The following is a 27,049-nucleotide window of genomic DNA, read 5'->3' on the forward strand; positions in this document are numbered from 1 at the left end:
CGAAAAGTCTCGGGCGCTGCGATTTCTAGGATAGTTGTGGGAACAAGGAAAACAGGAGTCATCGTCTTTCAGTGTTGTACAGCACATCCCATAGGGTTTACTCGCAGTTACGTAGCGCCAAGGTGTCTGCTTCATGAAGAACTACTTACACTGACATCACAGCTGATCTCTGCCCCTATTTTCAAACGTCTCTCCCACCCATCACCCTGCCCCCCCCCCCCCCCCCCTCCACTCCACACCTCCGGGCAATCCCAAAATGATTTACGGAGATGAAGTCGTGCCCAGACTCCCCATGGTTTTTGGAGTACCCTGATCAGGTTCATTTCGTTTCTCGAGGCGTAAAAGATGGAGATGACCCTGAGGACCAAGTTGTTCACCAAGCCCTCTGAATATGAGCTAATATGTATGTTCCTCGTCTTTCTTATCCCACTGCAGTTACTCACAGCGTCCATCACTTAATTTAATTTGTGCTGTTTGTACAATGAAATGATGAACTCGTGCAAGTATTGTTCATGGGAAGATGTAAAAAGATCGATTCGTTTGTTCTTATTTCCTTGAGCCCGACTCAGTGAATGCGCAACATCGACTCTTATGTACAATGTATTTAACAGCTTTCCACGAACGCACAACGCCAGCGAGTTCTGAAAATTTTTGGTTCGCGCACCTGGCAGCTGACGAGGATATGGTATTAATTTACAGTGATCTTACCATAGCAACAGTATAACACATAGAATGCCTTACATTATTTACATCAGAGCAATAAACTCTTTTAATTTTTGTAACTGCGGTTATGCAATTACCCAACGTTTTTATTCGTCATGAAGAGTAACATCATATAGTCCTCCTGAGGAACATCGTTGCTTACAAGCATAATTTTCCCGAAAGAGAGTAATTTCAACACAAAACAAAAACGGTTGGCCTCGGTTTTTGCTATTGATAAGGTAAAATCCTAGAACGACCTCATTTCCTAGTGGCAATTGCACAAGGCGATAAAACTACAACGAATGAAAAAGTTTGGGTGATTAAAGCGTTTTTGTTTTGATTCGTAACGGAAACAAAACCCGTCTCGACAGGTGTTTCGCAGTAAAACGTATTTGCACAAACGACCCCGTCCTAAAATCTCGCTTTTCAATCTCATCACGGTAGGTTATCACTACATGCTTCCTCGATTCATCAACAGTCATAACATAAATATTTTGTTCCGCAAAACATGATGATAACATAAGTAAAACCACAATAATTAGAACCCCTTTTTACCGGCTAAATCTGCGGTCGTATTTGCTTGAATGCGATCATTTGAATGTCTTATAACAGAAGAAACACCTTTCCTTGCCTTATCGACACGGTTTGTTGATAAAAATCTGAAAACTACTTTAAACTAAATGCACGATGGCAGACAAGGTAATGTTTTCCTTCATTCACTTTTTTATCGTTTCTTGATCAAAATTTCATAAATTTAAAGGTTTTTTTACGGAGTAATTAATCATCTTGAGTTCGCAACGAACTTGTCAGAAGTACGTTTTTGTTAGAGTTGTAAGGATCATAGCAACACAGAAAGCCAGTAGTATTGGTAAAATATGTCAAATATCACGTTGTTTCGGTTACGCATTTCACTATTTTTTGGATCTAGGCATTTAAGTCTCTGTTTGTGAATTGATGCCGGCTAGAAATTTGATTTAAAAAATAAGATCAGCAAAACTGCGATAATATATGCCTCTCGCTATTTCTTACACTAAGTCTCCGTCCTTTATATCTCACCAATCAAACGGTACCCTTGAAAGTACTCAAGGTGTTTATGACCCACTAATCGTTTTTCTCTTATCCGGCTTCCTTCAAACAGGCGTCATATTCCCAGTCGGAACTGAGCAGTATAGTCTCCTCCAAGAAGATTTTTCACGACTTTCAAGATCGTATGCTACACTGGATGAACAGAAACTATAGCCGTATACTAGATCTCTTTCGAAGATTTGACGCCGACAACAGTGGTACAATTTCATACGAAGAGTTTGCGGCTGGTATGAGAGATTTGGGTAAGTGGTTTCAATGCGTTTGTGTTCTTGGAAATTAAGCAGAAAACAAACAAACTCAAATCAACATCGACATGTTGAGTGCATGAAAATTTACGCATTTTGTGGGCACACCAGTTGTACTAGTCTATACCAGTACACTACTTTGAGGTCATCATGTTCGGCGTGGTGAGCTGTTTTGGTAATCAGTTAGAGCAGCGCCTGAAAAGATCTTGGAAAGCTCGCGGCCTAAAAGAATAAGATCTAGTAAAATATGTTCAAGTTTATGCCCCAAAACCCAAGGATATTCAGTTCTCGCAAATTAAATAGGAGGATAATTTGGCCTACCCAGTCACACGAATTGCTTCTGTCTAGGTGATAAAAATGTCCTTTTTTACACAAATTGCTAATGACAGTTTTCCAGCAAAAAAAAAAAATCTAATGGTCCATAAGCCCAGAAAACAAAAGGAAAAGAAGAAAGGAAAATAAAATAATAAAAAATAAATAAATAAAATGAAATAAAGTGATTAAAAAAAAAAAAGACGGTTGTGGTAGGAGGGAAAATCAATAAATTGTTGAATTTGTGTACTTTTGGGTTTCTCGTTGTAGATTGACAAATTGTGTTTTGGACCGTTGTGCACGTATAAAATATACAATATTTAGCATGACGACAGCGGGCGATTATCATTACTTCGTTAGCCGTTGGACAACAAGTCAGAGAATGTTACTTATTTTGCTAGACGTGGACGTCGAGTTTTTAAGGGAAGGCGTATGTTAGGGAAACTTTGGTCGATATTTATCGTACTCATATTCGAATTTATGGGGAATATTTCATATTTATCCAAGTATGTTTTGTGGTTTAAGGTTGTGTTATTATTGGTTCTATATCGTATATCGTTCAATTAGTAAAAGAAATGGCAACCTTAGTTTCCGTTTTGCTTTTCAGTAATTTGCCAAGTTGTGCAAAAGATCTCGAAAACCTTATCATGCTTGTTACTAAAGGGAAAATAATTAGAAAAGCCAACAGTAGCTATGCAAGGATATATTTTTAAATTATCTTCGTAGATATGAATAAGGTTAATCAACTTAGAGGTTCTAGAAGTGTTGCTTGAAGTAAATCGGTTTCGTTTTAAATGGAGTATTCAATAGGATTAATCAACAACTTGTTAGTTTGTCGTTTATCTTTAAGCCTTTACGGATCCCGCTCCGCTCTGTGTATGAATAGCTCAACCGTTTAGTTATGAATACTAAGTTAGAGTTTCTTTGTGAATTGTGATAACGGTAATTACGCGCACGAGCCGTGCACTGACACTTCGGAAAACTCATTTGTTACGTTGCGCACCGCAAGAACTTTTAATTGAGGACAGTTGAATAGTGCAAGTTCTCCTTGACTAACAAGTGCAGTCGTTAGTGAGGTTTTGGTGCTAAAAACTTGGCTTTTTAATCTTCTGCGCGTTATTCAAAGTACTGCCGCGTCGTCTGTAATTACTTTTTACATTCCCACGTATTGTATTCTGTTAACAATGGATACTTGTACAATCATATATATAAAACTTTGTATGTAGCGCTAAGTGACTACATGTTTACAACCTTTACTGTTGGACGAACGTATGTCAGTTCGGCCTTCAAGAATAAACTACTGTTGGAACCAAAGTGAAGTTGTCGCTGTTAATTCTGCCATCTAGTTGCGGCTAGATCTTGGTACCTCGAGGGAGTGACGGCCCTTTCTCGCAAGCGAGCTCTCCTTTGAGTGAATCTTCCCCAAGAATTGTCACAGAAGTTTTCCCACAGAATAGTCCAAAATCTTCCCGTTCGCTTTCAGTGGTAAAACCTCCCGTCACAGTTGTGTAGGGAACGTTTCATGAAAAAAATCTCAAAGTATTATTTTTTGGGCATGCCTGAATAAAACCGTTGAAATTAAATTCATCTCCAATACAAACAAAACGTTAGCATTTGAGATGTAAACATTATTGATTCAAATTTAGTTACAATTTGACGTAACAATACTCAACATATGTACTTTTCAAATTTGGGAAACATTTTCGGGCTTTTGGTAAAATTTCCGCAGTTAAAGTTAAGGGTGGAAAGGTCTGCTAAACAAATTAAAATTATAAAATAAGTTATTGCTGCCAAATATTTTGTTTTCGTTATTCCAGCAATTCGTGAAAGAGTGAAGATTCGCAAATATTTATCCATGCAACGTTTTAGGCTGCTCTCGTCGCTTTTGTAACTTTCTTTTGAAGTGTTGAAGTACTCGATAAGCATTTCTTGCCTACAAAAAACTTTAATAGCATATCCTCACCGCTACATTAAGTACTTTATTTGGTACTTTTGCGAGTCTATATAAAAGCAGTTTCCATTCGTCCATTTGAACTGTTGACAACTTTCGGGAGAGAACTAAAAAAATGTAAGTTCTATCTCTTTCAACAGGAGCTCCTGCAACACAAGTGGAAATTTACCTAATGGCTATGACTCTGGACTCAGATGGTGACAAACAGCTCGATTATATGGAGTTTAAGAAGTTACGTCCTCGACTAAGAACGTTAACGGTCCCTCACGGGTCTATCAAGATGGCGGCTGACCTTGAGGACGACGACGAGCCCACCGCTCAACTGCAGCCCTGCCCACGGTGTAATGTGGGATTGTGGGAGCCTGTTGTTGAGGATGTTTCAGGGCAAGTATTTTTCTTCTTTGTCAGTTTATTTTTATTCGTTCAAGTCCGTTCCTCTTACATGTGGTTTATATGACTTCGTATTAGTGCTGGTTTCAAAACACGTGAAAAACGAAAGTAACCTCACTTGATTTGGGAACTTTCTTTCCATAAATTTATTATACGTACGTATTAAATAATTTGTTTATCTTGCCATATGCTCTACTATACGCACGCAGGCATAGCATACAACTCACTAACATAGACAATTTGTTGCCCTTTCTTCAGGTACATCATGTTGGACTTGCGCAGTATACCTGTCCAGGAAGTGACCGCGATGCCTGGCCGCATTAGCACCCAGGTCCCCTCGAACATCACCGTATATGGAATATCACTGATTGTGAAGCGGGAGCTGGGGCCGTGTACGTTGAACATAAGAATTTATCAACCAAAGGAGAAAGAAGCGAGGGAAGAGATGGCGCCAAGGATGAAACTCAGCGAGTTTGGATATGTTGGAACCTTACCACCCGACGAACCCGAGCCCCTGACTTTGATGTACGATTATGATTACCCACTGCTAGACTGTCCACTTCTTATGGCTAACTTTTCTATTTAACAAACATGCATCATTTTTACGCTGAACAAAGGAGGGAAACGGTGATTCGCTTGGTAACAAACTAGTTTTCGTCATTACTTTTCTCTAGAAACAAAGCTAAAGCTGGAACTGGAGAGAAATTATGGGCCATTAATTTCACGCCCTTCGACAGACTCCACATCGCTTCGAGCTAGCTGCTTTGCGTGTTATCGGCTGGCGATAAAATGTATCCGAATATCGCCGGGAAGAACAAGAAACGAGAATTGGAGAGATAGGCTTCCTTTGAGAACTGGAGGCAAATAAACAGGATTATTCTTGTAAACATTTGCTCGTTTCAACTTTGTTCGCCCCGTTTATCTGTGCCTGGTCTCCAACACTGTGATCCCTACGCAATGCTTTCCCATAAGCTAGTACCCTGCGCGCGCGAAGCGAGGGGAGCTAATGCCCTGCGCACGCGAAGCGAGAGGAGCGCGGATCCTTCTCCTTTCCAGCGCCCGCAACGGAAACAAGAAGCTTGAGGACACTAAGAATTGGATCCTACAGTGGACCGCTTCCCAAAAATTTGACTGTATCCAAGTGATTAGTGATTCCTTTTCGACAATGGCGGGACTAAAAGATAAGAAGATTAGCTTAAGCTCACCGACTTTTCGCATGTTGGAACATTTGATAACATGCTATAAGGGGAACACTTAAAGGGGGCGTCACTACAAAAACTGCAAGTAAAGCATTTTGCGTACCCCTTTTTGAAATTATAAGAATTCAAGGAAGAAATGCTTTTGTTTATTTTGATGAAGAGTCCTTAGTAAATTGTTCTTTGGGCAATCTTTTGTATCGCAGTACACCAGGAGAAGCAGAGTTCGCGCATCTGTCTGCAGGTTTCTTCCGCGAGACAAACAAGAAATCGAGATTTTTAAGGACACACTTGAACAAATCGGCAGCTGTAGCCATTTGTAATCCAAGCCTTCATTAAAATTTCTTTTTCTAGAGAGTGTTGCGTGACCATGAGACATTTTTCATGAAATCCATGTTATGGCGCACGCTGCCTCTTGCAGGATGTTGCGTGGCACGAACACATCTTGGTGAGCGATGATTGTAGACCGTGTTGCGTGACAGTAACACCGCTCGTCACGTAGTTACGGCGACATTGTATATTCTAACGCTATGATCGAGGCTGCAGCTCGCCAGCTGCAAACAAGAGGTGCCGTTACAGTCTCTAGTTCGTCTCCATCGCAACCGGCGAACAGTAAGCACGTGACAAATCCTGCGCGTCATAAGTCATGTGATGTAAGGAAAAATTTCAGACATAAACAAAACCTCAACGAAATCAACTAATGAGTGATAAAGAAACATTATCAGGAGGGGAACCACAAATCAAATTTTTCCAGTAAGACACAAAAATGAAAACTAACGACGTCTGCGATCATTTTTTCCATGTTTAACTAATTAGCCATACTGAATTTATTTCCTCAGAGATCTCATTTATACTTATCGAAATGAAAATAAGAAAAATTTGCTAAATTCAATATGGAGTAAAAGGATACGATTGGTCCAAAGCAAGCAGCAGGTTCCACCCCTCACCTGCACGCGGACCCCAGGAATATAGAACAATCCGGCCAGACTCAGTTCCAACAGCAATGAGGTATCTAACAAATACATAACACAAAATTAGTCAGAAAAAAGTTTGTGAAAAACAGGGCTTTGGGAATATCCAGGGGTTGATACAGGAGATTCAATACCAGCGACAAAGGGACGAGATCCTGAGGATCACACTGCAATCAGCCTCTTTAGTTATTTCTACTAGTTTATCTAAGCACGAGGAGAACACAAAGCGACGGCGAAAAGACGAACACTACGCGCATCGTAGCGTCATGCAGTAATAGAAAACTGAATTTTTGACCTTCTCGTTAGAAAGAGATTTAAAGACTGAAATGTTTACAAAGTCGTGTTCTTCTAAAATGGAAACGGATGCTTCTCACCTTCACAGGAGAAGGAGGAGCTTAGCCTCCTCACTAATAAATGATACAAATCAAACGCGGAATTTCCGTTTGACAAAGGAATAACACTTGGTAAATGTGTAATGACTATCCCAATTGAGAGCTGATTCATTGAAAATGTCATCCACGTAGTTTTAAGCTTAAAAACTTACGTAGAATTACTGGTCATCCCTGGTGCAATATCTACTGCAGTGGCAGGTTCACCGACATCTAAAGGACTACAAACAGCTTGCCAGTTTTCCTTAGGAGGGTCGGCATCTCCCCACATAATAACCTACACGTAAAACAAAACAAATTCAATTCAGTGTAAGATCGGTTTTCAATTGGCCGTTTCCGAGTTGCTTTGAACCTCGTTATGAAAGCGAGGCTAAGTGCAAAGTCTTTAGCCTCGCCTTCAGAATGAGTTTCCCAGCGCTCTGAGAAACTTGCGCCACTATTTCAACCGAAAGCAAACCAATCACGACCCGTCCATTCGCAGACGTTTTTCTAAGCTTTGTGTGGTTCAATTTATTGTTTACATCCTTCGTGCTTAGCCGGATTGATTACTTTGGTTTTGGTTATACGACTCTGCTACGTCGTCTCTAAAGTTTCTGTGCATTTGAGCAGTGTTTTGTTGTGGAAACTGTAATGCTACTGGCCGCAATCCTGTAGAGTTGCAAACCTCAGATTTGCTCAGTAGAACATTTTAACAGGCAGATCACGATCTCGCTTTGAGAAATTAAGTTCCCCTAGCCCGAGTGCACATGTCTTTAAAATTCTCTCGGAAAAATAAACTGCGATCCCGTCTAATACCTTTTTGTCCCTTGAAGCTGTAGCAAAGAATCTATCGTCCCCAGTCCAGGCACATGACCAAATAATCCTCGCGTGTTGATTCTTTTTGTCGCTTCGAGCCACAAGCTTGAACAAAGGTCCTGGAAAACATAGCAACCGGTATAGATCATCATTCGGTTGGCGAAGAAATGTGTTTGTGGTTCAGATATGAACTGTTTTGGTACAGATTTTGGTTTAGGGCACGCTTTCTTGTCTTTAAGGTAGTATTTCAGGTTTTGTCCTAATGCAGTTTACTAATTTTTACGTCTTCGTTAAATGCTATTCTATCATTTTTTTAATTTAATTTTTGTTCTCGTTGTCTTTATTGAGCTGATTTTTCGAATGATCTGAATGGATCCTTGATCTCACCTTCCTCGTTTTCACGCTTTCTCTTGAAAACAGACCAGCAGCGGTCACGTGATACAGAGAGAAGCCGCTGACCACTGTGATCAAAGGTCACTTGTGTTACTGTGAGTGCATGAGAGACAAGTGAGCAGACCTGCCTCCAGGTCGCAGTATCCCATAATATTAACGCCGCATGTTCCGGTTTGGAAGCCTGGAAAGAAGAAACCGAGATGCAACATAATTTCGTTCATGTGAATTAACAAGTAAGAATGACTTGCGCTTCTTTTTTCTCTAGTAAGGTTATGAAAGAGGCTTATTTCTTACGACTCGTTAATCGAAACCAGAACCACAAAAGCAAATCACGCAATAACAAGTTACGGCTCAAAGCAGAAACTCGAGACTACGCTGGTGTCAGGAGTGGAAAGTGGAAAGACGTGTCTTCACAAGTAGCCTGTGAACAGGCTCCCAAAGTGTGGCATACGGTGACGAGAACGGAGATCGGAGACCGGAGAGAGAAGATCCCTTTCTTGCCCCAAACCAAGCTCGATATTCCCTGCGCCCTTTACCCCACTTGGGAGCCTGTTCGAATGCTAGTACACAAGTTGCAATTGGTTGCAATTGCGCTTCACTGATCTCTTTTACTTTTGGGTGTGGCACAGCAGCGGGATCTCCAATCTTTCACCGATAAAAGACATTAAACAATACAAACCTTACAGGCAGAGGCCAGCAGTGCCCCATCAGGACCTGAAGCAACGCAAAATATTTCATAACCATGGCCATATCTAGAAAGAAGATACACTGAGTGAGAAAGTGAGTTCCATAGTTTTTAGCTGCAAATTAATTAAAGCACGAGATAAATTCTCCCTTGGACCAATCACCATTCCGATACTGTTGCAGAATGTTTTCTTCCTTGTTTAGACTCTTGTTTGTTGTTTAATTGTTTGTTTTGTTTGTTGTTGTTTTTTGCATTAAAGGAAAGTTCTTGTCACTAGTAATGCACAAAGGAAGAAGACTTTTACTCACAGTTTCTGCACCTCAGGCCATAGTGTGTTCTGGTGCAAGATATCTTCTGTAGGAGGCTCTGTAGATTACCAAGTGATAAAGAATACAAATAAGAAGAGAGTAATTATACGAGTAGCTCAACAAAGTTAATTGTCTCCATACATGAATATAGTTTGTTCTTTTTTACTGTCTTGTTGTGGTTAACTTTGACTGCCCTCCGGTGGAGAAAAGATTCAGGATTTCGTAGAACAAGCATCAGATACAGTCTGCTTTTATAGAAAGGGTTACAGAGTAAAAACATCTTTAATCAATTGCAAGTGGTGGGGGGAGGTAGGTATTGAGAAAATACCCGTTATGGAAGGGGCATTAGTGGTGGTTAATCGTCCCTTAATAGATAGAGCGTTTGTGAAGGTTTCTTTTATGTTTTGACAATATAAAGACTGAGATAAAAACCTTTTAACGAAACTGGTGTGAAAGGAGCAGGCTCCTCACTAGCAAAAGCTGAGGACTTCATGGGCCTTGCTGGGTCCTCAAGGTCTCTTCTCAGGCTGTCAATATCACCTGTTAAAATAAATGTTAAAAAAGTGATCACATCGTACACTAATAGGCTTAACAGCAGCACAGAGGTGGCAGATTGAGGAGTGCTATGGACGGTGAAAAGAAAAGAAATTTAGGGCCTGTTCAAAGGCCTTTAAGGAGGTAACCTCCCTCGCATACGTTCTTTTTGCTTGTACTGCAATCTTTCTTCCCCAACAAGACCAACGAGTCGTTAGAGGAGGAAAGATTGCGAGATAAACCAAAAGAGTGTCTGTGACGGAAGTTAACAAGGAGGCTCTAAGTATTTGTATCAAAACTCTTTCTTACCTTCAAAAACAGCTTTGTTGGAAAGTCCAAGCACAGGCACACTGGCTCCAATAGGCAAGCTCTCATGTATCTTTAGAAGGAAAATAATATTAAATTTTGTATTTAGCAAACAACTGTAAAATAATATTGTTTCTCCGCTTTCTTACACGTACACAATGTACACATACCGCTTTAGGGCCTTGTAAAGCCGTAAACTAGTTAACACACTTAAGCTCTTTAAATTCATTCCTAAATACATCGTATTAAAGTGAGAGAAAATAAATCAACAAAGAAAACTGAATACTGGGAAGTCGGCACCTAAAAACTCACATCAAACAGCCTTTGAGTTGTTTAGCATCAAATTTTGAATTAAAACGTTCAAAATAAGGAGACAATGCAAATTACAGTTAATGTCCCTGCCCAACAACATGGCCCTTTGAACTAGGGCCAGCCAGTTCTCATGGACAGCCTGTTTGATTGACATGTAACCAGTCGTTCACTCAAAGACTCTGGTTGTTGGTCTGGCTAGGACTAACCCATTAAACCCTAATATCAAACAACAAATTCTCCTATCTTTCCATACTTTCTTATGAAAGTGCTGTGGAGACGTTTATATTAAAATATCAAGAAGATTCCCAAACTGCAGCAGCGCTGATTGAAAACCACATCAAAAACAATAACAACAACAAAAAAAGGACACCTTGTTGTCATCTTGCACTTTGCAAAGTGCTTGGAAAGTTTCCATGAACTGACGAGGGGCACTGAATATCCTTAGCACCTGGAACAAGTAAAATTAAATAAAATTTCTACTTTTCATTAATTTTAATACATTTTATTTGTACATTTATTCAATGGTTGGTGGTTGACTGATTGACGAACAGACTCAATGACTGACTTTCTATCTGACTGTCAAACTGTTTGGCTTAATCTCTTATTGATAGATATGCATGTTCATGTAGCCTGCAGTGCACACATTATTATTATTTTATTTATTTTTTTTTTTTTTTTGCACTTTTCATGATGGAACTAAAGCCATTGTGTGTGGCACCTGTCTTGCACTTGCATCCTCTCGCCTGAAAAATGCCAAAAAATAATGCCTGGTCTGCAGGCTACATGTTCATGCATATCCGTCACTAAGGGATTCAGCCAATCACTTTGGCAGTCAGACAGGATGTCAGCCAGTACACGTATAATTATGCATGTACAGGGGGAACTGACTGAAAAGGATACAATTATGTTAGGGATCTACATGTGGCTCCATGTGAGCAGCATGAAGAACAAGGGCTATACTACAATATTGATGAACATTAATATTATTCATAATGGTTGGTTCATTTATTTCACACTATCTACACAACATTAACATTAGAGAGAAAAGTATTACAACAGATGATTACAAGATAAAAATAAATACAGTACAAATTATAAAATGTGTGTGGTGGTCAAAGTAGCAAAGACCATGAGCCCCCATTGCCCCCCTCCCCAAAGGTTCATTTATTTCACACTATTTACACAACATTAACATAGAAAGAAAAGTATTACAACAGATGATTACAAGATAAAAATAAATACAGTACAAATTATAAAATGTGTGTGGTGGTCAAAGTAGCAAAGGCTTTCTAGTTGACCACCACCTACTTTTCAGTAAACAAAGAAATGACAGTGAGCTTTATTGAGGTATTAGAAAATGTAGGAAATGTTTGTAGAGACTAGGATTAATGTACAAGAGAGAATTACATTTAGAGCGTAACACAAGATTACAAAAAAATGATGAACTACTGTAAAAATAAAAAAAAAGATGTACACTGTATGTTATCCCTAATTATAAAGCCTGTTATAAATACACTGTACATGAATGACCAAACTTCGGTGTGTTTAACAGTTACCGTTGGAATCACTTACTTTTTCATCAGCACCAGAAGCTAGTCTGTATCTACTAAGCATGCTCAGACACTGCATGTCATAACCGTGAACCTGTGGGCGAGCTATTTCACACCAAACAGACTGCAGAGAGAGCAACAATGATCAGTCTTGTGTCAAATTAAGTCAATTTTTTGTTTCGCTCAAAAGAGCTTGAATTTTTGCACGTGGACTTCAAGTTAATCAAAGAACATCACATTGTGTTCTTTTGCGCCAAAGCATCATTATTCTGTTTTTACGCCTTTTTCTTTCAATGATTTTGGCCCTGTTTTCACGAAAACTAAGTATAAACCTGAGCACAGAAGATAAAACACAAAAAATTCAGGCACTTTTGAGTGAAACGAAAATCTGAGCCAAGGGTTTCCATAGCAGAGTGGTATGACTTGCAATAATTAGTAAGACTCACATTTGATCCATCTTGTTTCCAAGGAGCATGCAATCTTGTTGTTTGGTCACCACTGACACTGACAAGAAACTGTCCATTAACAGGGTCCCAGTCAATATCCTGTAAGAGATCACATTAAATCACCATCATTCTGTTCTTTTGTAATGCTGTACAATACCATTTAAAAGTAAGTTCACTGTTTCTTTCGAGTCTCATTTGTCGACTCGATCCTCAACAGTCAAATTTCACAAGAATTGAGGATCGATCATCCAGAATCAACTCTTGACACAATCCTCAAGGATTGAGTCAACTGAGAGGATCAGATCGATCCGCGAGGATTGATTCAAGACTGTCAACTTCTTTTTGATCACACCTTACAGGTACTGTACTTAAGATCAACAAAAAAAATAAATAAACAATAAATTTATCACTTTTATTAAGTGTCAAAGGATTTAGGAAGCAGTCAGTAATGCTAATTGGGGACGCTGTGAAAATTAGAGAAAGCAACAAAAGGATGACTACAAAACATTACATTGAACTTTTGAAAAATCCCAGTGTGTAGAGGACTGACCTCCTGTACATACAAGAGAGAGTCTATAAAAAAATCAGTTGATCAGAGGCTGGATTACATGTCCAGTACTTGACTACAATGTGCCAAACTACATTGTAACTCCCCTATCAAACTGTAAGTAAATTTAAAAAAAATATATTTTATTCACACCTGGACTGGGCCAAAGTGTCCACCGACTGCCACTCCAGGCTCCCATCTGTCAACATCCTGTCAATCACAGGCAGAAATGTGAAACCAATAACCAATATTATTTTTTTATAACTGATCTTGCTGGTGTTTTACAAAGTAACTGTATTACTCAATGATGCTGTGAAATTAAAAATTAGTTCACCTTATATTATTTAACTTGGCATAATAGGTCCTCTGCCATTAAATTTATTTAAATGCTCAAAATTTAGTGTTTACATGCGCTGAGACCATGACTGTTCGTTGGTAGCTAGCCTACACGTACTGTAGCAAAGTTCAATGTCACTTATCAAAACTACAGTACATACACACAATTTTATTAATTAACCATTATTCACCTCAGATGATAGATTGTTCCACAGGTGAAAGGCCCCTTGATACCCATGACCCAGGATGGCCAGGCCATCAGGACTAAACACTCCTCCATAAAACCCAAGGGTTGTACCACCAACTTCCCCAACACGAACCTGCATAAGAAATGGCACCACAATACATGTCACTCAAATAATTCACAAAATGATTTCTGATAAAAAATCAGTATGTTTTGTGAAGTGCCTTCATACATGCAGAAACAAAATTTTGGGCTAAGCCGTTCAGTTCACAGAACATGAAGTAGATTTCCCTTGATCCAATTTTCGCTTCATAAGTACTTTAATACGGTGCCGCTTAATACAGGTTCGACTGTACATGTATAGCCAAAAATGAAATTTTGGTGCCCAGTAGGCATGTCTCCCACAGATAGTTTTCTTAAAAAAAGTGAAATGAAATGAATTTTCCTTAATTTTTGTGCAAAAGCAGTTGCCCAGAGGTCATCGTCCATGTCTGGGCATCCCAGGCAAGCGTGGTTCACAACCTAGATAGAGCTGTATTGGGACAACCCAACATTATCAATTTTTTAAAGTGACCCCTCCATTGAGACTGCAAACTACAGTACATGTATTCTTGAGTGAAACCCATTATTATAGGCCCACGAATGAGCATGACCTTCCAGCAGAGAGGCAATGTCTTCTTGTTCCTTGTTACATGTACATTGTAACATTAATGAGTATAATTTTCTACCATTACCTTCTCAAGCCAGACACCAGAGGCCTCATCAGGTGTCCATACTATTAATGTCTTGTCCATTGATGCAGACAACAGAGCCATGGGCTGTGAAAAGGTTCCATCATCTGAGATCATATTAAGAAAAAACACCATGCAAATTATTTTAAAATCATGATGAAGTCTTTAAATGAAAACTGAAATATCTGACCGACTGAAATACATGATTGTATTGAAAAATAATAAATAATGAAGCCATTATAGATCAATATTTGTTCATTTGAAGTTAAAAAAGTAGTGGTTGTTTATGTTAAATGGCAATGTTTTATTACCTCTCCTAACAGCAGGCTGCCAGTGTACACCATAAATCCAGCCTTCATGTCCTGTCAACACTGACTCAAGCACAACTGAAAATTCTTTTTCTTTTCCTATCAGTCAGGATGTATAATCAGTATGTCATTTTATTAATTTATTACAGCTAAAACTATAGATAATTTCCAATAGTTCATTAATTAAGTTGCATTAATCTTGATAACTGCATTGGTCTTTGACATAATTAATAAAAACAATTATTTCAAACGTCATTCACAGTTTACATATAATATTTAATGATGTAATGCGAAATTCCTATTACCAGTAATAATAATTTTTACTTTCAGAGACATGTATTCATCTACTGCGATGACCTTTCATGTATTGTATCTTTCATGTAAGGTCAGATAATGATGATAAAAGGACTTCATATTTTTATGATGTTCACTTAACTGTACAATGTGCTGTGCACAGTAGACGTAGGTCACAAAATTTAATGAAGGGGTGTGCGGAATAAGGCCCTAAGTGACTTTTGATGTTAGGACAAATTCTCGCTTTGTTTCACAACCGAATACAAGACAATTTGGAAGGAGAATTTAGCAATTTATCAGAAGTCACTTAAGCCTTTTTTCCAGGCACCCCTTCAAATATAATAATTATTAATAATTACTCCTTCTTGGTAGTACATTGTACCTCTATCCACAACATTAAAAATATTTGAAGTAAGCTTCAGTTCTTGTAAGTCATCATGTACCATGTCCAGTTTAGATTCTTGTATTTTATCATCACGTGAAACTCTCCAGATTCTTATGAATGTATCTTGTGCACAACTAGCAAGAAGAAGGTCACTGCCATCTTTGAAAAAAAAGCAAACATGTGCACACAAATCAACAAATAAATTAGCTGGCAGAACTAAACTACATAATTATCATCCCATCTAGGGAAGAGTAAACTACATGTAGATAAACAGTGTAATCCATACTTCAAACAAGTACTCAAAGTAAAATGCTATCCATGCTAGTGAACCTTATGCCACAGATCTGAGGATGGTACTATAAAAAGTGAAGGGGAAGGGTGGGGGAGAGGGTGTGGTGAGGGATATTCCGCAACTTGGGCTTAACTGGGGCATGAAGCCCAGAAGGGTATGGTTTATTTCATCTCGAATTTTAGAGTAGCTACAAAATTAGCTAATATCTTCGAGAAATAAGTAACGTTAACACAAACAAAACAATGCCAAAAAGGGGTGTTGACTTTATTTATTTTTTGTTTACCCCACTAAGTGCTATATCACAAACCTGTTAGAAAATATCATATATCTTACTAACCTTCTGTTGTGAACTCCACACCTCTTACCCAGTCCTCATGACCCAGTAAACTCTGGACTTTTACAAACTGTATGCCAGAAAAAGGAGTTCATGTTAATATGTATCCATATATCCCCACCTTCTGTGGGAATATATGGATACATGAATTTTCCAGAGTCATACGTCCCACTGTCATTTTAAACGTTTATTGCAAACTTTAAGGAAGGCTGATCTACAGTTCTGTAACAACACTCCTGATTAAAATACCAGGTTTAAGATCACCTGACTCACCTGATTATCTTTCTCTGAGAATAAATGCACTCTGCTGTCTTCACCTCCACATCCAATTATGGGAACTACAAGGGAATGATCTCAAGTGTATGAGCCATTTCAAAATGCATATAAATAATTATTATGTACATGTACATGTAATTATAATTTTTATAAGAAATAATTATAATTATCAGTAGTATAATTATTATTATTAAAAACTGAATCATTGTATAATGCAATTCAAGGGATTTGATTGGCTTAGCGGCCATGGTAAATTTAACAATTATTCCACGAGCGCGCGTTGGATATGACATGATACATAGCCAACGAGGCGCGTAGCGCAGAGTTGGCTATAATCATCTCATATCCAACAAGCGCAAGTGGAATAATTGTTTTATTAAAAACAATCAAGAAATATTGCTAGATCTTACTGATTTTGCTGTGCAAGAACAACCAGGAGACAATTTTAATGGTCGCCATTTCTCGGCCATGGTATAATTGCTCATATACCATGGCCGCTAAGCCAATCAAATCCCTCGAATTGCATTATGCAATGATTTAGTTTTTAATAAAAGCCATTATACCATGGCTGAGAAATAGCGACCATTAAATTGTCTTCTGGTTGTTCTTGTACAGCGAAATTAGTAAGATCTACCAATATTTCATTAAAAACAATTATTCCACTTGCGCTTGTTGGATATGAGATGATTATAGCCAACTCGGCGCTACGCGCCTTGTTGGATATCTATCATCTCATATCCAACGCACGTGTAAGCTATTACACTGATTTTAAATTATAAAATAATGATGATCATGCTGAGGTTTAATATAGAATACAATGTACAGCTGTCGGTCAGTCAAACTATATTAAGGCCATTTGTGGATTGTGTATACAGCTATTTCAATTAACGTTGTCGGATTAAAATCAAGCTAAAAGACAAGACTGCAATGTTTTGTGGGATTATTTCTTATGAATAATTCCATCAAAATCGTCCCTGCACGTGCAGGTCATTGTACTGCTAATTACAACCTATTGTTTTCTTCCAGGCATGACTGATTTTGATGAATTTATTCATAAAAATCCCATGTAAACTTTCGGTCTTGTCTTTTAGCTTCATGCTTTGAACCGACAACGTTAATTGAAATAGCTGTATATACATGTACATGTAGAGCATTTACCACCACAAGACCTTAAAACCCTTATTTCAAGATCCTACACATATAAGTTTGATTGACTTGTGTTAAAATCTTTAAAAAAAAAACCTCTCACAAACTTCTACAGGAGTCTGTTAAGAATACCCAAAGTTGGTTAAATTATTCATGGAAAATCCTATTCATTGATAATTACCACTTGTCCCAGGGAGAATTGAAACTGTCACTGCTAAAATGAATCCTCTCCCAAAAGAAATAGTCTGCAGGCAGCTAAAGCTATCTGTAAGATAACAATAAAATTATTAATCAATAATTGATTATTAGCCATTTAGACAGAAAAGTAAAATGTCTCAAAAAGTGGACTACTCAGTAGAGCATTGTCAACCCCATCCACAAAAACTTTAGTCCACTGATGCACCAATACATGGATGACCACAGAATACCCCGGCACCCTGTCTCAAAGACACAACTTCTATGGTTACCCTGTGTCACCATCAACGTTAATGTGACTTATGAAACAAAATAATAAATATGACTGGTTGTTCACAAGCAGGCTTTCCTTGGCAAATCTTCATTTGACAAGTGTCAGTGCCTCGTGTGTATGATAAAACTTGTCAAGGTTTTCGCACTCACTGAAAACTTGCTTTAAATACCCTTTACACACAAAAAGGTAAAAAAAATAATGTAATGTCAAAACACTTGTCAAGGAAAACGTACTTGCGGAATCAGCTTACAGTCATACAAAACTTCAAAGGAATGACAGCTGAAAGCCTGTTAAATCACTCTCTAATTCCCAACAACGTTCAGTGGTGTGAGGGTGATTCAAAGACATATGGTCATACAGGACATGTATAACTTTACACTTTATACCGAAAATGAATTCTGTTAAAATTCAAGCTGGCAAAGCAATATAAATAATTAATTTGTGAACGGACCTTCTAGTCTTTTGCGATCCCATATCCTAACAGTGGAGTCTGCAGATGCAGAAGCTATGACTGTTCTTGTTTCTTTATTGGACAATGAAACACTAACGGCAGCAACAGAATTCACAGTCCCCTGGTGACCTTGCAGAATGGCAGACACTTCCCACTGTGAAAAAAAGAAAACATTCAAGTAAACTCAGATTGAACAGTCAGAAGTTAAACAGTACCAAAATTGCAAAATAATCTGAGCAGTCCAATCTCATTTTTTTCTATTTGGTCACCTTCAGGCAACCTATTATTCTGAGAACTAAATAAAAAAGAAAAATATGTCTTTTCGGTCACACACAATTTGTTTACAGTAATATTTTTAAGCAAAAAACAGTTTTCCTCTGCTTCAAATGCATTTACTATTCTTCAAGTCATCGTACAACTGGAGAAAGGAGTGAGCTGCAGGAAATTTGAAGAAAATTGACAATTGACAATGCACATTGATTTTTTTTGTCCTGCTGATAATGCCATTTGTACATGACAATACAATCCGCCACTTACTTTACAGTCTTGACCAAGTTTCCTCCGCCAAACAATTACAGATTTATCCGTTGAGCCTGAAACTAACTCATTTTCATCTTCTGAAATAAATCATAGAACATAAATAAATTTTGGAATATTGAGACAAAAGATAAGACTGAGATACACTTCAACTTACAATACTTTTACATTATTTCACTGCAGCAGTGCTCAGTACTACACTGGACATGTATGTCCTACCATAGAAGTCTTATGTACTTTTAATATAGTAAAAATAATTCCTGTTGACTGAGGTGCAAATCATTAAAAATAATTTTATAGTTTTGGCATCACTCAAGCATTATTGAAAATACTATTTTGTCACCCAGCTTCCATCATTAAGGTGGTCAGTTATGCACTAAAATTTAAGAAATGAGTGCAGCAATATATTATTAATAATTTCCAAGATAAGTACAATGTAGGCAAATTAAGCACCTTTCTGCAGCTTAACATATGAGGGGTGAGGAATCCACTTCACACAATTCACCCTTTCCTTATGTCCATTTAGAATATGCTCTACAGTTCCAAAAGCATTTACATCCCTCTAAAAAAAACAAATATTATTAATGTATAGCATGTACTGATATCATATCACATGCATCTTGCCAGGGCTTCTGATAGGGTGCGTTAAAAAATTGGAAATTGTGCGGCACTTTTTAGTCTCATTATGCGGCAAGAAAGGTCTATTATGCGGGAAATTATGCGATTTCATTTTAGCTAATTTAACCTTGCTTTATTGGGTCTAAGAGGAGCACAATCCATGTTTTGCTGTTCAAGAAGCAATTAGAGCATGAAGAAATGAATAAACAGCTGAAATAAATAATTTGTTGCCTCATTTGGTCAAGTCAGCGTTTGTTGCTTCCCACCCGCATTTTTTCCGTGTTCCGCTTGTGTGACTCAGCTTCAAGGTGCTTGTCAACCACAAACTTTCAAAGACGATCAACCACTATGTTGCACGAAGAGCAAAACATTTACTGTAGGAAGATCGAAGGAGACTCTGCTCGCAGGGTAAACAACAGACCATCGTCAACATGAAACGTTCCTTCGGAGTACTTTCTTGCCCTGTCTTTCGCCAAAATATTTACAGGAAGGTGCGATCTTTTTTTTTTCTCCTGCGAAGAAGCACTCAGCCTTTTAACAACAAATTTATCCATAATGGGGATGTTTGTTTCTATTAAAACAAAATAACTACATATTGCAAGCGACTATCGAGCAGCTTTCCATCTTAAAAATATATCAATGATTGTGATTGGTGTATTTACATAAAAGGATTGTTTATTCCATGCCAATGATCACTCACTTAATATTGAAAACCAGCACCAGGTCCCCAGCATGTAAAATGAAGCATAGAACGCCTGTTTGTTGAATCGCTCAATCAACGAACAAACGCTTCCAGGTGATTTTTGATGCCTTTTGAAAGATAAAACTCCTTGAGTTAACGTTTAAATTAACGGAAAATTTAACATTAAGCGAGATTTTTGCTCTTTTTTTCTTAAATTGTGCGATTTTGTACAAATTCTGCGATTTTTCATAAATTATGCGATTTGTTGCGATTTTAGGTCAATCATGCAAAATCGCAACATCGCATAATATCAGAAGCCCTGATCTTGCATATTGTAATGTACATGATTGTATGTATGTGAAGCTTATGTAAACATGCACATGTTGGGCTAGGGGATGAAAAAAAAATATACCGTGTGGCATGGGTAGGGGTTAATTTGTTGGTTTCTAAAGAAACTGTGGTGTGCGTTAGTGGGAGATCAGTGAAAATAAATATTTGGTTTTATCAACAAAAGTCTTTGGAAGGTTAAATTTGGCCAACATAAACAGATTTGAGAACGGTTTTTAAGTTGACTGTCAAGTAGGCCGGGCATTCTGTAATCCAGCCAATGATTGTCTCATGGAATTCACTTGTTTTGGCTCTACATAACATAACACAACACTACCTGCTGGGCTACAGATACTAAAACTTAGGGTGCGTTTTTTTGGGAAAATCCGAATCCGGATTTTTCATCCAAGATCACTCGGATCATGGTAAACCGACGAATCCACTCTGGGCAAGGATTCGTCGGTTCCTTTGATGCACCTTAATCCGAGTGATCTTGGATCAAAAATCCGGATTCGGATTTTCCCAAAAAAACGTACCCTTAGAGTCGAGTTGGTGGGTTTAGACGGTTGCATGCACGTGGAAAAAATGGCCAAAACAGTACCTTTCGACGAAACAACGCTATAGAATAACAAGCACCATAAGCAACCCAGCCGTTCCGTCCCCAATCCACACATGATGGCGTCCTGTTACAACCAACGCTAACGTATTCCAACTTGCATTTACAACAAGAAATTTCTAAGTTGTTTTCGCCATAATCACTTTCAGCTGTGTCCGCCATGATGGAATTTATCAATTTTGACGAGTTACCGCTGAAGGATTGCTGTATCGAATTTACCAGACCTCTCGGCACCAGCACCCAACGGTTTATTTCGGTGGATAGTTCTCTTCGGCAAAATGTCAGCACAAAATCTATCTCCCTTTCTTTTTCGAGGGGCAAATATGTCGTTAAAAATACGGTGAAATAAGGTCAGCTAGCATTTTCCTAAGACCAACGACAGCTAGTAAATTCGGGGAATAAAATTCGTTTTCTAACTCACTTTCTGCAACTTAAAATTTTAGCTAAAACATCGGTTGTATAGCCTTCATATGACATCGATTGCAGTTATTGGGTAAAGGTTTTTTTATTGCCAACAATCGATCAAATTAGCCATTTCTTGAAGGGAACTCGGGGATCATCTCGTCGTTTGTTTTAAAGCGACTGGGACGAATTTTCTGAGCGCCTTTATGATAAAACCAGTTGTAATTAATTCCTTGTCCATCGCAAGATTGGCAGGAGAACAGGCGGTGTGGCCCCTCGCTTCCCAGCCTTTACCACAGAGTCCCACCCCCCAGCGTGGCAGTTCCTTCCACTTTCTTCATTGCTATTGAACAAGTTTGGAAATTTCTCCCTGTTTTTCTCGCTTTCTAGCCTTTAAATTGTCCAACAAACCTGCTTCTCATCGCCTCCAGATTTTGGGAACGTTCGTGCAAACACCCCCAAAAGCCGCGTACATGCACGGCGTTTCCCAAAGTCGCACACTGATTTCCTTTCTTTCCCTGTTTCCTCCTTTATTTTCTTTGTAGCTTCGCCTAAGCGCCGTCTCTCCTTCCACGACGTCACGGGTCTTACGCACTAGCTACTTGATACTCTTGATGGTGGATGCCGGGAACGCGTGAATGGCCGATTTTTGAGGAAACACGACAAAAACAACTAAGACAACAAAGAGTAACTAATTCAGCTGCTATTTCATGAAAAATTTATTGAACTATTTCTCGTTATATTATAATTAACAAACGACGAAACATTCCGTTTCTCTTTTACGGTTATGGATGTTCAGTCTAATTTTTGAAACATTAAAATCTTGTTAACTTCTTGTCAATAAAGGTACGCTAATGCTTTTCATGACCACCTCGACAAAATTCTCCCATTCCTGGCCATGCTCTTGATTCGAATTTTCTGTTTAAAAGAAAAGATACGCCATTCTGGATTCTTAGAACTTCTTTTAAATCTGCCTAGATCAGATTTGACGGAGATCGAAGCTGAGGCTAACAGCAATCGACTCGCAAGAATGAAGACAAAACACAACAGTCACCTCGTAGTCACTGAGGTAAATTCTCTAGATTCAGTAAATGTGCAGTTTCAAACCAATAAATTCTTGAAAATTTTCAGCAAAAAATAAAGACTATGTCTGTGTTCGAATGAAACGATATCCGTAAAGATTTCGAATTTCCAGCAGCCGAGTTTTTACAGCTTTCTATTTCAGGTTTGGGCCGGCAGAACTAGCTTAACAAGGTCAATGACACCTTGAGCTTTTCTTCTTCACATTTGAAGTTTTAATTAAAAGAGGAGGCGGCCTTAACAGGTTCAAGGGAAGGGAAGAAATTGAAATTTGACGAAAAAAAAAAGGCACATTTTGTTACAAGGAAATAAGTGATGAATACAATTCTGTTCGTATTTATAACTTCTATTTCTTACTACGATCACCAATTTCCGCTAACTTACAGATATAGAATTAACGCGCCTACTCCGAACTTGCTTCACTAATTTATCATCTCTCTTTGCAAATCAGCATGGCTCTCTACTCTAACAGACTTTCCAAAGATCCTTTTTTGGCGCAGTCTATTCAGGCGTGGCGTCACTCTTGTCTCGCTTCGACGACCTGTGGCAAGTCTAGTATTGCTACTGAGTTCCAATGCAAAAGGTAATTAGTTTATGCCGACTGTGATTTCACCACTGCGCCCAGAGCTTGTTTTCTCCATCTAATTCTCCGATTCTGGAACCACACTTTGACTTGAGTTTCTGACAGACCGAGTTGCTTGGCGATGTAAATCCGCTGAGCACTCCCAACGTACTGCTGGTTCTTAAAATGTCGCTCCAATCTCTCAAGCTGTTGAGGGGTGAATACAGTGCGCATGCGCCGTGGTTTCTCGCGTGAGCCTGTACCTAAGAGAGATTTTTAGAAAAATGATTAAAACAGAGTTCTAACTTGCAAAGACATGACCAGAAAATATCTACCGACAACAAGAAATTATGATTACTCTAATCAATAGCTGGTCATAACAGACGTAAACAACGCATTGAACCAATCAGAACTACAACCGCCGTAAAGCGCGGGAAACTGAACGCGTGCGACCAAATTACGATTGATTTTGATTTAGTTCTCTACTGGTTGAGAAAGTGGCGCGAACTTTAGCCCAGCCAATCACTGAGTGTAGTAAAACAGAACCGAAGCAAGCGCGAAAGTATTTTCCGAGAATCATTGAAGAGACCATTATCTAAAATCAAACTACTGAAAATTAATTTCTCTCCCACTGATTAATTTGTATAAAGCCATCAGTTTACACTTTTCTTTTGTCGATGCTCACGATCTCTCGCTCTTAGTTTCGTTTGACTTCTACGCTATTGGCGAGTTTTTTTTTATTCTTAAAATTGATTCTTCAGCCGAATTCTTCTTGAAGAAATGGACCTTCTGGAATTTTTTGGTAGTTACAATAAAGAAGACACCATATGCGTGTTTCGGGGATCATTTGCATGACAATGATGTATAAAGAAAATTGAAATTGAAAGAGACCCTGGTTACTAATTCTTCTTTTAGGAATGTGAACTACTTTTCTGAAGCACCTTCATTTCAAGGACAAAAGATAATTTTACTGGCCGCCGTACGCGACTCAACGCAAAACCTGTGTTTAAGTTTCGTCAAAGCTAAATAAACCGGTTGTCCAACGTTCACTGCAGCTAGATGAATCGAGTTTCATTTTCAAACTTAACACTTTTCGGCTCTTACACTAATTATAACAACACCTTGGCATTATTTATTAGATATAACAAAAAAGTCAAAACAAACATCATTGTTTTATTCACTAAAAATTTGCCTAGCCTTTTTACCGTCTTGTCTTTATTTAAGCCTTAGCAGGTACTGTAAAGTAACACATTTTAACCCGGCGGTTAGCGAAATTCATTTGCTTCGAGTGCTGTATATTCATTCCTTGATAGGATATGCAATTAGCGGGGTGTTATAATTAACGAGACCACTAATGGCTTCTAAGGGGTTGTTCTATTTACAAACGACGTTCACCCTAAATGGTTTAATGCAGGCCACAAACCTAATAATCTCCTAAATTTTCATAGTGTCAATATGGAATTAAATAGGACTCGGCTATCATGAATAACTGTCTGACTTTATCGTGAGTCTTGTATGTCTCTAGCCACAAACTACTGGCATGTTCGATTCGTCGCACTGTCCTTTTCAAACTCTTCCGCTGTTGCCTCCCAAAAATAGCAGTTTTGATAACGGAAATTTTTTTGTAGTACCCCCAAATAATTTTGGCCAATTTCTCAAGCGCGCCGAGCTGAATTGTTATTTTATTTAGTTGTTTAAAGCCTGATAGCCATCGGACTGAATTCATGAGCCACCGACCGCCCGGGACCGCCGCCATGAAATCAAGTGCTACCACAGGGCGTAAATATATTGCTTTAAGTTTGCTCCCAATGAAGTCTAAATTGAATTTTATATCATTAACCGCATGTACTCACCACTTGATTGTTCCCAATAATTCCCAGTAGCTTCAGAGTTTGGCGGTTGCAGAGGTTGACTTTGAACGATCTGCCTCGTCTCAAGAAGCGCACTTTCTTTGGTCGTATCCTGCAGAACGGGCAGGTTGAAACGGTCATCTGGAACAGGGAACGTTGCTCGGGGATAGCTCGGCCGGTGAAGGTGAAGAGGCGCAAAAAGACTGGCTGGAGAGCTGGTGATAGGGGCATACGGCAATATAGGGATGTGTGCTGGAAACCCAACCAGCCGGCTGTTGTGGTTGTACAATTCTCTGGGATGATGCGGTACTAGACTGGCATCACTGCGAAAATCCTTCCTTGGAAAGCATGCACTACAAGAGCAAGTCGTCAAGTCCTTGCTGCTAAAATTCGCAGCCGGGGTTCTTTCATCGTTTTGCATGTTGAAGCGAGACTGCCAATATTGCTCTAATCGCGTCAAAGGGCGAAATGAGTTTGCTTTGACATTGTAGGCACATTATCTCTTCCAGTTTTGTCAACTTTTACCCCGCGTTTTTGCACGCAACTTAACGATTGTCTAGCAACTACGGCAAAAGTCACGAGGAAAGCCGTCAAAAGACAATATTCCTATTTATCACGAACATGCCTTGGTGATCATCCCCTCTATTGTGGCTAAACGGCATTTTAAATCAACCCTTACTTTCTTTTATCTGAGCCAGTTTTCGACAATCTAAAATTTTGTCATGAGCTGTAGCTATTCAAGGGTTTGCTGCTAAAAACTTACTTTACCAATAAATTTCAATTCCCGCGTTATGCTGTTATTCAAATTTTTTTTCTGCGGTTTAGGTTTTCAATGTATGTGTAAATGAGCTTTATTATAAAGAAAATGACTTTAATTTCGGCGTTATGTTTACTAGTTAATAGCTTTAATAAGGCATTAAAAATGTGTCAAAATAAATACTTACCGTGTTGAAATGGAGAACTCAGTTCACGATTAAATTGTTCAGTCTAAGTTTAAAACTTCCCAGTTGCATTTTTGTTATTAGAAATAATGGATTATGACCAGAAGCTGGCACGTATGCACTTCCGTCCTTTGTGACAATTATTAAAGCACATGCTTTCAAAAGTGGTTTTGCATAATTACGAGAATAAATGACCCGAGGCTGTCTTAGAACAAAAAAATCAATGAGGACTGTTTCTTTTATTCTCCTTTGACTCAGAAACGCTTTTAACTTCTCCATTATATTAAACAATGAAAATTTTTCTGTATAACTCCACGAGTGACGCCGTAGAAGGGGAAACAGTCTCATCAGCTGCATGTCCGAAAAATATATATTACTCCCTTAAACGCAATAACCGGGAACCAAACAATTTTTAAACTGAAAATTGTTGTATCTTTTTCATCTATACTGCTTTTTCCGACTTACTACTTCTCATTAAGTGAAGGAAAACAAAGAAATATTAATTTAAGACATACCGCTATTAAATAACGTCGGACAATAAGGCGGTGTAGTGACTGACAATGGAATTGGACAGGACTATCGATAGCTGGCCCTTTACAGCCAGGCGTAGTCAATCGTAGAAATCGATATCGGAAATCAATCGATACAATCCTTATCAATTTCCAACTCACAACTTTTTTCTTTATCGATTCCTACCGAGTGGTATCGGAAATCGACATCAATAAATTGCTATTGATGATTATCGATTATCGGCTTATCGATTGACTGCGCCTGGTTTAAAGCCGAACGTTGCTACGTAACTGCTTATTAAACATGACTGCATAATATGTTGTTTAGATAAACCTATACCGTCCATTTAAAAGGCCAACGTTGAAGAGGTCTTTTGTGTTGTTCAGTCCGTAATACAATACAAAATGAAGAAAAAGGTAAAGAAATAGTTCACCAGGCTTTAAAATGTTTATTTAACAAAACGGCCCGCATTCATTCAACGTTAATCGTCTTATTCAATTATGTACATTGTTGTTCAACATTGTAATTGGAACGTGTTTTGAACAAGAAGCACATCATGCTGAGTTGGAGAAAAGTGAAAATGAAGTAAAGTAAAAAGGC

The 27,049-nt window shown here is 38.5% G+C and overlaps 3 protein-coding genes across 4 annotated transcripts; 1 reads left to right on the plus strand and 2 right to left on the minus strand.

The window, feature by feature from the left end:
- Window positions 1-72: 72 nt before the first annotated feature.
- On the plus strand, window positions 73-5,632 carry LOC146464711 (uncharacterized). 2 transcript variants are annotated; one of them, XM_085129556.1, is made up of 4 exons: window positions 73-1,401; window positions 1,841-2,030; window positions 4,437-4,680; window positions 4,945-5,632. In XM_085129556.1, exons 1-4 carry the CDS (start codon window positions 1,390-1,392, stop codon window positions 5,270-5,272), a joined length of 774 nt encoding a protein of 257 aa, XP_084985682.1. In that variant the 5' UTR covers window positions 73-1,389; the 3' UTR covers window positions 5,273-5,632. The 2 variants fall into 2 exon arrangements, with proteins under 2 accessions (XP_084985682.1, XP_084985683.1); XM_085129557.1 differs by having other exon boundaries at window positions 73-403.
- A 251-nt stretch (window positions 5,633-5,883) lies between these two features.
- Window positions 5,884-21,292, minus strand: LOC146464712 (elongator complex protein 2-like). The gene is made up of 24 exons (XM_085129552.1): window positions 21,090-21,292; window positions 19,330-19,423; window positions 18,862-18,941; window positions 18,325-18,478; window positions 17,586-17,669; window positions 16,256-16,320; window positions 15,986-16,052; window positions 15,354-15,515; window positions 14,681-14,776; window positions 14,373-14,476; window positions 13,646-13,774; window positions 13,272-13,328; window positions 12,572-12,670; window positions 12,148-12,249; window positions 10,946-11,023; window positions 10,267-10,336; window positions 9,856-9,963; window positions 9,424-9,481; window positions 9,110-9,182; window positions 8,425-8,611; window positions 8,038-8,156; window positions 7,398-7,519; window positions 6,793-6,894; window positions 5,884-6,512 (listed from the first exon to the last, which is right to left on the minus strand). The coding sequence occupies exons 1-24, from the start codon at window positions 21,264-21,266 to the stop codon at window positions 6,377-6,379; spliced, it is 2,523 nt and encodes an 840-aa protein (XP_084985678.1). The 5' UTR covers window positions 21,267-21,292; the 3' UTR covers window positions 5,884-6,376.
- A 915-nt stretch (window positions 21,293-22,207) lies between these two features.
- On the minus strand, window positions 22,208-25,956 carry LOC146464713 (uncharacterized). Its single transcript, XM_085129327.1, has 2 exons — window positions 25,002-25,956; window positions 22,208-23,411 (listed from the first exon to the last, which is right to left on the minus strand). The coding sequence occupies exons 1-2, from the start codon at window positions 25,417-25,419 to the stop codon at window positions 23,179-23,181; spliced, it is 651 nt and encodes a 216-aa protein (XP_084985453.1). The 5' UTR covers window positions 25,420-25,956; the 3' UTR covers window positions 22,208-23,178.
- Window positions 25,957-27,049: the final 1,093 nt, after the last annotated feature.

Source organism: Pavona decussata, unplaced genomic scaffold (genome assembly GCF_977016875.1).
Source record: "Pavona decussata unplaced genomic scaffold, jaPavDecu1.1 SCAFFOLD_161, whole genome shotgun sequence".
NCBI classification, from domain to species: domain Eukaryota; kingdom Metazoa; phylum Cnidaria; class Anthozoa; order Scleractinia; family Agariciidae; genus Pavona; species Pavona decussata.

Excerpts from the sequence above, each read along its gene's own strand:
- LOC146464712 (XM_085129552.1), bottom strand. The coding sequence starts at position 21,266 with ATGGCGGACACAGCTGAAAGTGATTATGGCGAAAACAACTTAGAAATT. Across the intron at positions 15,516-15,985 it reads TGTGGAGTTCACAACAGAAG|ATGGCAGTGACCTTCTTCTT; the intron begins GTTAGTAAGATA and ends TTTTTTTCAAAG. Across the intron at positions 12,250-12,571 it reads GGAAACAAGATGGATCAAAT|TCTGTTTGGTGTGAAATAGC; the intron begins GTGAGTCTTACT and ends CTCTCTCTGCAG.
- LOC146464713 (XM_085129327.1), bottom strand. The coding sequence starts at position 25,419 with ATGCAAAACGATGAAAGAACCCCGGCTGCGAATTTTAGCAGCAAGGAC. Across the intron at positions 23,412-25,001 it reads TTATTGGGAACAATCAAGTG|GTACAGGCTCACGCGAGAAA; the intron begins GTGAGTACATGC and ends AATCTCTCTTAG.
- LOC146464711 (XM_085129556.1), top strand. Across the intron at positions 2,031-4,436 it reads GGCTGGTATGAGAGATTTGG|GAGCTCCTGCAACACAAGTG; the intron begins GTAAGTGGTTTC and ends CTCTTTCAACAG. Across the intron at positions 4,681-4,944 it reads GTTGTTGAGGATGTTTCAGG|GTACATCATGTTGGACTTGC; the intron begins GCAAGTATTTTT and ends CCCTTTCTTCAG.